Genomic DNA, 12,945 nt, shown 5'->3' with positions numbered 1-12,945 from the left:
TTCTATTAAACTTGCTCTCATTGTCACATCAGGAGTTGGAGACTGAGCCATCCTCCATTTATCAACTGAGGTCCTATGGCGTTTGTGTGTTCCTAAGTCAGCATGAGATGGCACATGCATGCACACATACACACACAAACAGTGACAAAGGGTAGGAACTCTCATTAGCTCTAATGATGTCATTAAGGGCCATGTATACCACACATACACACACCTACGTACTTATAATACATGCTGTATATAGTTACACTCTCCTTCAGAATATAACAGCATATAAGAGAATTGTAAATTTACATAAGGTAAGTTTCTGTGCTAGTTGTCTGTCCAACAAGTCACTTAAAGATTTTTTTTCTTTGCTGTTAATTGTTTTAACTCCATCTTTTATCCTCATCTCTTCTCTTCCCCTTGTTCTTTCTGTCTGTCTGTCTGTCTGTCTCCCTTTTTTTTTTTTTTCCTGTGCAGCACCAGTGTTTGCAGGGCGCTGTGTGTCCTGTGGCTGCAGCATCTACAGCTTACTGTGGCTCCTGTGACCTTGATCCATCTCTGACTGCCTGCACGTGGATCCTGTCTGCATACACACACCCTGACACACAGTCCACAACATATTCACCGTTCATCGGCATCACACAGGAAACTCTCACTGCGGTCCTGTCTGGACATACAGACATAACTAACGCTTACAAAATGTTAGACTCACACAGTCTCACACACACTGAGAACATGCAGCTCAAGGGAAGCCTGTGCCCATCACATGAGGAGGTAGTGTACAGTGGAGATGCCAGCATATATACTTTTACAGGTAATTAATGAGCATGTGTATATGTGTCTTTTTAGTGGTAAAACAGACAGTAATTTATGTTCCAGTGTGTGTACCAGAACTTTTTTCTTTAGTGTTGAGAAAATGATTTTTTTTTGTGTGCGTTCACATTTTGCCAACTTCTGATTTTTTAAATTTTTTTTGCATCCGATGATTATGCCTCAAACATGGACGTAGGCTTCTTAGTATTTTTGTGAGCTGAAGTTATAGCTGCATGTGAGTCAGTAAGCAGTCTGAACAGCCAGGAAGATTGCACCATAAGACAAAATCTGGAGGTGGCTGAGTACCAAGTCAAGCTGCATAAGTGAAATCACACAATCAGTTTTGCCACTTGATAAAAATGTATTGTGTTCCAAATATTCCAAGAAAAATTAATGCATAAAGTCAGCCACAACACCCTTCAGCTCCCTGAAAATGTAAGTAAACTAGGCTTTAGTGTCAGTACTTTTCTATGGGCTTAATGTGTTTGAGTTTTAAACAAGTATTTTGCAGCTCTGCATTCAAGTGATTACTTTGCTTCCACTTCAGTTCTCTGGGACACAATGAAGAATAACTAAAACATTCATCTGTAAAACGTGGCGCTCAGAGAAACTGCAAGCCTGCAGAAGCCGCTTCTGCATTTACTCTATATGTGTCACCCGCTGCAATCAAAGGGCTTTACAGACAGATGCCCTTCTACACACACTCCCTCTTTCACACACACGCACCAAGACAGCTGCTGCAGTGCACATTAATAGCTCTAACATGGTAACTCAGTCTGTGCTGTACACTTGCGTGTCATTAAAACTTAGAGATGGGCATTTAAACGCCATTTTCACATTCTCTACTATTTATCAGCCCAAAGGGAGCGGGAGCATGTTTGTGTTTGTGGGCGTGTGTGTCTGGATTTTCAGTCTGTCCTCGCATTATTTATCTGGCTAGTTACGTCTGCTAAATCAAGACTAATTGTGGTTGTGGATGATATGTGCGTGTATGGGTGGTTGTGTCCTCGTAATGACATGTGTTTTTGCATCCAGTTAGTTACTATTTTAGTGTGACTCTGTAGTGTAGCTCTGTGCATGTGTTTTCATTACTTTGTGTGCATATGTGTGTGTGTGGCATGGGGTGGTTAGGATAAGAGTTTCTAGGCGATGCTGTGACACCATCTGGGCAGAGGCACATAAAGCTGTCGCCACCCACCATACACCAGATGTTTCTCAAGCACTCGCATGCACACACATTCACACAGAGAGTATCACGCTATACTGCTCTGCTAAAAGAGAAAAAAAAAGCTGAGTTAGATCACACACAGATAGCTCCACATGTGGAGTGGGTGTCATAACTGTATGCTGTATTGTTCACAACAGATTAGCTTTATAATATTTATGAATCAAACACAGAAATTTTGATTTTAGCATATTTCTAGGCAAACCCCACTAGTGTTTTATTTACATCTGTTCGCCACTCTGCGTTTTTTGCTACTTCAGTTATTGCAGTAGTAAAGACAAGCATCCCAGACTGGCAGTTTAAACACAGGCTCATTTACAACAGTCCCTTTACACTCCTAAAAATAATGCACATATATGTGCAAATACAGCTATATATATATATATATATATATATATATAAATGCTTCTATATGTATACGTTGCCAAAAAGGTTGTAATAACCTATTGGTCAGAATACTTCATGGCCTGACATTCACACTAGTGATAGTGCTTATATACAGTACCAGTCAAAGGTTTGGACACACTCACCCATTCATATGAATAGGTAAGTGTGTTTAAACTTTTGACTGGTACTGTGTAGCCTACATTTCCAGTCTAAGTATCAGTATAGCTGCAAAGATGGGGCTATCATTGTTATTCCGGGTAATTGCCATTTATAGCTTTGCCATCTATAGAATGTTACTACATATGTTATGGCAATTTATTTTTCTCCAAAATATTAAGTCAAGATTAATATCAGGACTATTTATGCTATATACTGTCTTTAAATTGACAGTCTAATTCCTGTGAGGAGCAAAATCATTTATTTTGAAAAACGAACTACTATTCACAAATATCATTCATTTAAATTAAAGGAAATGCACCAAAAACCCCTTAAATATCAGGAAAAGTTCATCTTGTGATGTTTATTTTTTTCACTTGCTAAGGTTTTGTCACATTGTGAACAATTATATTAAAATGATAGACATGAATGTACATCTGTATCTTATCAATTAATAATTTCACTGCATTATTGTTCCAAAGTGAACTGAATTGGAGTTTATAACTGGTAAAAATTTAGTCTTTAACCAGTGTACTGACAGTCTTAGTTACAGATTCTTGGATTGGATTTTTCTGCACCTCTTTATTACTTCTAAACACCTAATGTTGCCCATGTTTTGAAATGCAGCTGTCTATTCTGAATCACGTTTGAAAAACTAGACATACACTGAAAGCCTAGCTATTAAAACCATGATAATATTTTTAAGATACCAGTACCAGAAGCATTAATGTCTTACTTTGTAATAGAACTGGATACATAGCAAAAGGCTAATTTCTTTCCTTTTCTGTCAACTATAAGAACATATGCTTGTCCTGCACACTTTTTTCACTGTAAGAGTCCAGTGTTTCTAAATTTTGAGCCTTTTTAGTAAAAAAAAACAAAACAGGGCAGGAGGGGGATTATAAAGAGTTCATATTTTTCTCTTCTCCTTGCTTCCCTTACTGTATTCCCTTCTTCTCTTGCATACTATGAAATAGACTCTGAGCTGGAGCCTTTTACCACCTATGAGTACAGAGTGAGGGGCTGGAACAGCTTTGGTCGAGGCTCCAGCAATGTTACAACAGTGACGACTACTGAGGACAAACCATGGGGAGTGGCACCACCCCGCTGGAGTCGCGTAGGCGAAAGAGATGATATCATCCAGTTGCAATGGCAAGCTCCTGCTCGGAGTAATGGTTTGTAAATGTGCATGCACATTTGGGTTGTTATAATTGTTATAATAAAGATATAGTGATTAAAAAGTCTTCTCTGTATTTGGGGTTCAGTTTGAATAACTCCAGTAAAACAGATGCAGAATATTTGAAACAGTCTAATAATGGTTACCCAACTATCTTTAAATTTTTACCAGGTGAGATTACCCACTATGTTATACTGCGGGATGGACAAGAGCGTTACCGCGGGGATGAAAACAGTTTTACTGACGTCGGTGGGATCAGGCCTTTCCAGGAATACAGTTACCAGCTGAGAGTCTGCAACCGGGCTGGTTGCACTGATAGTGCACAGGTAAGACTGTGTGTGGTTTGGTGTCTGTGCTGTCATAGAGACGCTGTATTAAATGTACATCACATGTTTCATCACAGAATTAATTAACTAACTTGCTGTTGTGAGGCGTACCTGTCCTGCAAAATTATACCAAGCTGTCATCACCGATAGTCTTTAGACGTCCAGGCTGATTTGCCACCATGATTTCACCACCGTATTATATAAATATAATTTTATTTAAAAAAAAAAAAAAGATTGCACCTATAATTTAAAAGGGAACACTGTGTCTATTCTGTTGTCTGTTTCAACTCAGTGCTATTTTTCTCTCCCACCACCCTTCCATGTACAGCTCTCTTACTTTCACACACCAGCACACATATACACACATTCTAAAACCTTACTCTGTTGTAGCACCCCATTTCAAAATGGCATTATTCCACTGTGTGATTATCTAATGGCTACTCTAAAGATGGCCTTAGCTTCACTGAACTAAGTACCACTTTACACTGTAGTTAAGTTCACTTCTTTAATTTAGCTTGAACACTTAAAGGTTTGTAAAAAAAAAAAAAAAAAAAGAAAAGATAGGGAATTTAGAGAGAACATTACTTCTTCTTATAATTATTTTTGCATCATCTGATAGATAAAAAGAGAAAAAAGAAATGTAAGTGCATTGTTACACTTGTAGTTCATGGAATAAAATTACCATACTGTTAGGCAGGTTTATTATTTTCCTAGGCACCTGTCTGAATATAAGTATGCAGAGGTCATTTTTCTCTCAAGATTTAACCTCTTTACATTTAACCTCTCAACTTCACTTTGGGTTAATTAAAAAAAAAAAAAAAGTAAAAAAAGCTAGAAGCAATGGTCTACTGTTGACCACTCTTCTGACCCGTACTTTGGCTAGTGGTCTTTTAGACTGATATATTTTTACCCTCTCATAAAACCCACCTCACATGCCGATTGCTGATTTCTAATCATTGTTTATATCACGAAACCGGTGCAGTCCACAGTTGGTCTGCCAAGTGATATTTTACCAATTTTAAACTTGTCTTAACTTTGTTGCTAAGAAATTAAATTGTATGATGGTTTCTACACTTTTTGAACTCTGTTCTGTTCCTGTGCTGGAACAAGTTGTTATTTAGCCTTGTTTCTGCTCTCCCCCTGAATGCAAACCTCTGGATTTGCTGAGCCTACCTGATGTTTCTGATAGTGCCCATAATACCTTCACACAGAACTCCCCCCTCTCCTGCTATCTCTCTGGCTGTAGCTGAGCTGATATCACCACAACAATTAATTTCTCTGGCTTAGCGGTGATGAAAGCTCATGTTAAAAACTGTCTTTCTGGGGTTTTTAAAGTTCATTTAGCATCTCATTATTTTGATGAGCACATGGTTACTTCAAGAGAAAGCCTGCGGTTGTGCTGACGCAGGTGTGGGTTGAGCAGAGTGGCTAAGATCAGTGTAAAATTGGTGAAATTGTTTGTGGGGGATTAATGGACTTAAGTGTGAATTACAATACAATAAATTAATTTTACAGAAAATGTTGACGTGGATGAAATAAGACTGGAAGGACAGGAGGAGTGGTAAATGGTCAGAGAGACAATGGGAGAGAAGTAATGACGTGCTGTAGAGGTTTTCTCATGGTTATACATGGTGATTCTGTTACTGTTGTAAGCATTTCCTACTCTCTGTAAACTAGACTATAGCACAGTGTTCATCCATCCATCCATCCATTCATTCTCTTCCGCTTATCCAGGGCTGGGTCGCGGGGGCAGGAGCCTAAACCTTTCCCCAGCCACCTCCTCCAGCTCATCCGGAGGTGTTCCCAGGCCAGCCGAGAGATATAGTCTCCCCAGCACGTCCTGGGTCTACCACGGGGCCTCTTCCCAGTGGGACATGCCCGGAACACCTCACCCAAGAGGCAGCCAGGAGGCATCCTAATCAGATGCCCGAGCCACCTCAACTGGCCCCTTTCGATGTGGAGGAGCAGCGGCTCTACTCTGAGCCCCTCCCGGATGGCCATACTCCTCATCTTGTTTCTAAGGGAGAGGCCAGCCACCCTTCGAAGGAAACTCATTTCTGCCGCTTGTATTTGCGATCTTATTCTTTCGGTCACTACCCAAAGCTTGTGACTGTAGGTAAGGGTAGGAATGTAGATCGACCAGTAGATCGACAGCTTCGCTTTTACACTAAGCTCCCTCTTCACCATGACAAACCGGTGCAGCGTCCGCATCACTACAGAAGCAGCCCCTATTCGTCTGTCGATCTCCCGCTCCCTTCTCCCTCACGAACAAGACCCAGAGATACTTGAGCTCCTCCACTTGGGGCAGGAACTCGTCCCTGAGGTGCAGAGGGCACTCCACCCTTTTCCGGCTGAGTACCATGGCCTCAGACTTAGAGGTGCTGATTCTCATGCCAGCTGCTTAACACTCGGCTGCAAACCATTCCGCTGCGAGCTGGAAGCCACCACCTGATGAAGCCAACAGGACCGCATCATCCACAAAAAGCAGAGACGAGACTCTGAGGCCACCAAGGAAGAAACCTTCCGCCACCTGGCTACGCCTAGAAATTCTGTCCATAAAAATTATGAACAGAATCGGTGACAAAGGGCAGCCCTGACGGAGTCCAACACCCACAGGAACCGAGTCCGACTTATTACCGGCTATACAGACCAAGCTCTCACTGCGGTTGTACAGAGACTAAATGGCCCGCAACAACGGACCAGATACCCCAGACTCCCGCAGGACCTCCCACAGGATACCCCAAGGGACACGGTCGAATGCCTTCTCCAAGTCCACGAAGCACATGTAGACTGGTTGGGCAAACTCCCACGCACACTCGAATATCCTTGAGAGGATAAAGAGCTGGTCCAGCGTTCCATGACCAGGATGAAAACCGCATTGTTCCTCCTGGATCCGAGGTTTCGACTAACGGACGGACCCTCCTTTCCAGCACCCTGGCATAGACCTTACCGGGGAGGCTGAGGAGTGTGATCCCCCGAAAGTTGGAGCACACCCTCCAGTCTCCCTTCTTAAAGATGGGGACCACCACCCCAGTCTGCCAATCCAGTGGCACTGCCTCAGATCTCCAGGCGATGTTGCAGAGGCGTGTCAACCAAGACAGCCCTACAACATCCAGAGCCTTCAGGAACTCGGGACGAATCTCGTCCACCCCAGGGGCCCTGCCACCAAGGAGTTGTTTAACCACCTCAGTGACCTCACCCCGGTGATGGGCAAGTCATCCCCCTCGTCCCCAGACTATGCTTCCACTACAAAAGGCGTGTCAGTGGGATTCAGGAGGTCCTCGAAGTATTCCTTCCACCATCCGACTATAGCCTCACTTGAAGTCAGCAGCACCCCACTCGCACTATAAACCGTGTGAGTGGAGCACTGCTTTCCCCTCCTGAGTCGCCTGACAGTTTGCCAGAATCGCTTCGATGTCGTCCGAAAGTCTTTTTCCATGGCCTCACCAAACTCCTCCCACACCCGAGTTTTTGCTTTAGCCACTGCCCGAGCTGCATTCCGCTTGGCCTGCCGATACCTGTCAGCTGCCTCCGGAGTCCCACAGGCTAACCAAGCCCGATCGGACTCTTTCAGGTTGATGGCTCCCTTCACCTCCTGTGACCATCATCTGGTTCGTGGGTTACCACCATGACAGGCACCAACCACCTTGCAGCCACAGCTTTGAGCAGCAGCCTCAACAATGGAGGTGCAGAACATGGTCCATTCGGACTCAATGTCCTCAGCCTCCCTCGGAATGCTGTCAAAGTTCTGCCGGAGGTGGGATTTGAAGAAACTGAGCAAACCGAGATCACAGCAAACCGACATTGTGCTATCGAGATCACAGGATAGCACAATGTGATTTGTTAATACTATTGCAGCGCCATTCACCTCATACTAAGGACACTGTTGTTTTTTTAATTCACATTATCCTAGTTGGCTCTTATATCGATACAGAAGTTAACAAATAATAGCTGGCATGTTGATGATTTATGATGATTGAAACTTTTATGGTAATTAAATTTTTTTAAGGCCAGAGCAGTCCATGTCAAACCCTACCAAACAATGGCTACAAAACACGACTACAGACTTTGACTCTGAACCATTAGCTTTCTGCTTTTTGTCCTAATGATAAAAATAAACGTGACACAAAAAAATCTGCACTTTCAGTTTTCTAGTTCCTCCAACTCACCATATGAATTGGTATAAGTCTTTCTGTTTGAAAGGAAGATTAAACTTGGTGGAAGGGTGGGACTACGGCAAAAGCAGTCAAGGTCCTGAGAAAAAGGACTTATTTTTGGTGTAGTTCTGCACTATGAAATAGGACATGCCTTGGAGGATGATGCTTGCTCTTTTAGTTAACTGCCTGTGTGCAACTTACAGTGCTGTGTAAAAGTATATGCCCCCTACTTGTTTTGGGGGGGTTTGTTTGTTTGTTTTTTTGTTTTTTGCATGTTTGTCACACTTACACAGGGCAGGTAGGTTTGGATAGCTTTTTTCCCTTAATAATGAAATCATCATTTAAAAACTGAGCCGTATGAGCTCAAATTAGGGCCAATAAATTTTTCAGCTCAAGTGTTCACAAATAATAGTTAATTTTTGTAAAACAACACTTTTAAACCTCTAAAATCTGAATGTCACCATGAGAATTGCAGATTATTCAGGTGTAGAAAAATCTTTATTAGTAACTTCAGCATCACATGGAAGATGTGAGCTGTTTATAAGTTTGACTTTTAAAAAAATTAGGGTAACATTTTACATGTGTGAGGCAGCGACTGTAAGCAGATTTCAAGAGTGTGGCTCCATTTGGATATCAGTTAGTGAAGCTGTGGTCAGCTTTAAACTTCTAGGTGCAAGTAAAGAGCAAAGTAATTGCGGGATGCTAGAGCACAGTATTATGTCTTCCTCTGTGCTGTAAGCTCACACCTGAAGTGAACCCTAATTATGTGAGTAGCATTTAAAAGCAGTTTAAACATGTTAGGATAAGACTAGTGATAAGTCAAAACGTGGTTTAACATGAATATTGGGCATTCCAGGGAATTTTAATCCACCTTTTGGATTATTCTACTAATTTTTAAAAATTCTTTAAAGTCAATCTCTGGATCATCCTGCCTGGAAACTTTATCCATTCAACATACAAGTACCCTCAGACCACAAACTCAGTCTCTGTCTTCCATGTGCTCTCTGTCTAACTCTCTGCTTCACGCACACACATACGTATGTTCACACAAACAAGTACACACACTCTCGGCAGAGGTTGGAAAGTGAGTGAGTTGGATTAGTTTGTACACAAGTGAAAATTGGCCAAACAGTCCCAATTATGGGATAACTTGAGCTAACCTAATACACCACTGCAATTACCAGGCATCAGCCCCCTCACATACACACAAACACACACAGGCACAGACAGAGAAACGCAGGCACACAGGAACGCACACCTGCCGTGACAACAGAAGGTGCTGATCTAATATGGTTGGTCACTTAGAAAGGGAGGAAGAGCGATTGGTCCCTCTCTGTCTTTGAATCCTTTTGTCCTGTTCTCTCTGCTATTTGTCTCCTGACATTTCCTTGATCTTAACAATGCATTCCTCAGTTTCTCCCGGCTGCTCTTTGCTTTCTTACTCATCCTTACTCTTTCGCACTAGTTTTATGTCCTGTCATCTGGAGTCTTAACATATATATGTATCTCTCTAACAATCTCATTTTCCTCTGGCCCCACAGGTTTACACTCTCTGGTATACAGAAATGACAAATATTCTAGCTTTATATTACATATAAGTGCAGCTTTAGCATCTATACTCCATGAACCATAAATGACTCAGCTATCATGTTTACAAACAGTCAATAAGTATTAGGTAATTTGTAATCTTTATAAAGGGATATCCTCCATATGAAGATTATAGATCTGTAGAATTTTTGGTAACTGAAGCTATCTGATTCTCATTTGTAGTTAACTTGTAGTCCATATGTTGTTGACCAGTCATGTTTGGACATGGTTTGGTTGCATGTGGAGAGCTGAAGTGAGAAAGCCATTGGTTATTTTCTGACAATTTCACTTTTTATTACCTCTTTAATTGATTTTAACTACCTGAATTTGTAAACAGTGAAACTAAGAAGTTCTTAAACCAGATATTGTTTATCTACTATCTGGATATCCTGTCCACATGGGGAAGACCCCAAAATTGCCCCAGTAGCAAGTCAGCAGACAAGATTCCCAAGTTCCAAAGTTCCATCCGTCACCCTTTTCAGTCAACTATAAAATATAAAAATCAGTGATTATAAACCAGATGTAATTATAAGAAAAACTAGTATCACAGGTCATTTAGTTTCTTCCTGAAGGGAGCCCACATTATCCATTTCTCTCATTAGCTCTGTGTGCTAATTTTTGTTTCCCTGTAAAAATATGCAGCATTCTCTTTAATTCAAGAAAAATATTGATGAGCATTTGAGTTGAGAGCACACTTGAAACACTCTCTGAATGATCCTGCGCCTCCACTGCATCCTCCTTACCTTCTTCTTCTCTGCTCACTTTGCTGTTTTGTTCTACTTCTGTCTGTTTACATGTGTACACCTGCATGTACCTGTGTGTGTTTATCTGTGTGCACGTGCTTGTGTGTCTCCTTAGTTGTAGTAGCTGTGCTCTAATTGCATAGCACTGTGTGGGACAGGTGGTGGAAGTGCTAGTGACAGTCTATTAAGGCAGGATATCCCTGTTGCCATTAGCAGCAGATTGCCCTGTGATTCTGTGATCTCCACATTCACTCAGCATTCACATGGACCCACAGATACTACACTACGAATTTACAATAAGATGGTCACTATTATTACTGTACTAAGAAGCAGTATTTTTGTTTGTTTGCTTGAGCGATTGCTTGTTTGTGATTTATTTTATTTTTGCAGCAGCTGCAGCAGTGAGAGTAATTATTGGAATCTACACATCCATTATAATTACTGCATTTTCTGCCCACTGCATAGCTTGAACAGCTTTCCGCTGGATTCGTTACCATGCTGAAATGCTAAAGGAAATGAGCAGCTCAGAATGGTGCTACTGTCGTTCACTTGGTTGGTCTCTGCAGTGGCTCTATGCTTCCACTGTAGTTTACTGTATTACATTATATAGTAGTCTACAGACTTCTGTACAAACAGTCAGACTTATTATATCATTGGAGTACATGAACAGAAATGAACCAATGAGTTTATACCACCTGTTATTTTGTTATTAAGTTTGTTTGGTGCATTTGTAATAGGAGTATATATTAAGCTACCAGCAAAGATCTTCCTCTGTTGTTAAAGGGCCTTGAGAACCTTAGAAACAGGAGCCCGTGTTTGGTTGCAGTTTTTGCATGGCAATTATAGAAATGTATCTTTTTTCAGCACTTTTTTGTTCAGTAAAATGCCCCAACTGTTTCATATTTTATCTTGTTTGTGTGTGTTCTTTCTGTACCTCTGTGTGTATATCTGTGTGTGTGTGTGTGTGTTAGGTGGTGGCAGTGACAGTCCAGGGAGTCCCAGAGGATGTGCGGCCTCCCGTGGTAACAGCTGTAAGCCCCTCCTCGCTCCACATAAGCTGGTCTGACCCTACTCTTCAAAACGGAAAAATACAGCGATACCATCTGAACCAGACTGGCGTTGGAACCATATTCACACACACTGATGGACCCAGAAATTATACAGTGACTGGTAAGACATAGTGCATCATTCTATTAATATCTGCTGACTTTAACTGTGCACTGACACTTACCTTGTTTCTTCCTTGTTACAGTGTTGTGTTTTCTTTTTCCTTACCTTTCTCCTACATTCTCCTGCTTTCCTTTCATCATCCTTCTTGTCCCTTCTTCCAATCATATATGTAGTTTGTAGAAGGTGTTTAATGACTCAATTTTACACCAGGTTTCCGCCACATGCACAGACATAAAAGAGAAAAAAATACAAAATACATAGATGCACACTCAGGGTAATATATAAGATTACAACATAAGGTGAGGGTCACACACTTTGAGAGAACAAATGTATCCACAAACAATCATAAATGTAGCAAAGTTTGACACTAAGTGTAAAAACACTCCAAAGTCAAGTGTGTTCACAATAGACAGGTTGCCTTGTCTTCACACTGCAGATCTGCACATGACAATGATGGTGTCAGGGCTGGGTTATGTGTGGCTTATATTTTATCTAGCCCTAGGAGGAGCAGTGTTGTTGGCCTTCTGCCATAAGTTACAGCACACACACGCAAAAGCAAACATCTGTGTGAAACACTGTAAAGAAAACATTAGTAGTTTCTAATAAAACAGATTATATTGGTTACAAAGGAAAATACAAATCTAATATTATCACTGTAGGCATAGTAAAGTGTATTTTGGGACTGGAATAGCTTTATTTGAAAATGTTCAGTCTTTCAGAGCTGATTGCATTATCCCCTTTTCAATTTTTATGCATAGGAGTCAAGTGATGACATCTTTTGAAGCTGAATTTATGTGGCATTTTCCCTTCACAGTTCTCTACTCTGCTCTGTGTTGGATTCAGACCAGGCATCAGCTTTGCCAGTAGCCAATAGACTATTCCCATGGTGCCTGTGGTTGGCTTGTATGGTCAGGAGTTGTGTGCATGTGTGTTTGTATGTGTAGGCACGAAGCAAAGCAAACAATGCCAAATAGAGATGGTAATGTGCTGTAATACTGTACCAGCCCTGTGTGCCAGTGTAAGCAACCAGCATGTGTGTGTGAAATTCCCCTGTCCCCCAGTGAGACACTGGAAAACTATGAGTATACAGCCAAAATCACTACTGGGGCAGCCTCTTTCTCTCTCTCTCTCTCTCTCTCTCTCTCTCTCTCTCCTCCTTTATTTCTCCCTCTCTTTTAATCTCTGCACTTTGAGCACATGCATGTTTTAGGAAGTCAAT

At 41.4% G+C, this 12,945-nt stretch overlaps 1 protein-coding gene across 1 annotated transcript in view; it reads left to right on the top strand.

Moving 5' to 3' along the window:
- The window catches only part of ush2a (Usher syndrome 2A (autosomal recessive, mild)), a 233,943-nt gene that overhangs the window by 170,060 nt on the left and 50,938 nt on the right, over positions 1 to 12,945 (top strand). Inside the window, 4 exon segments of the mRNA XM_030720976.1 lie at positions 463 to 799; positions 3,544 to 3,741; positions 3,915 to 4,069; positions 11,528 to 11,726. Of these exon segments, the coding sequence (XP_030576836.1) occupies positions 463 to 799; positions 3,544 to 3,741; positions 3,915 to 4,069; positions 11,528 to 11,726 (889 nt within the window).

Source organism: Archocentrus centrarchus, chromosome 3, assembly GCF_007364275.1.
Source record: "Archocentrus centrarchus isolate MPI-CPG fArcCen1 chromosome 3, fArcCen1, whole genome shotgun sequence".
Lineage (NCBI taxonomy): Eukaryota > Metazoa > Chordata > Actinopteri > Cichliformes > Cichlidae > Archocentrus > Archocentrus centrarchus.
The sequence above is the reverse complement of the archived record's forward strand: the minus strand, read 5'-3'. Positions and strand labels throughout refer to the sequence as shown.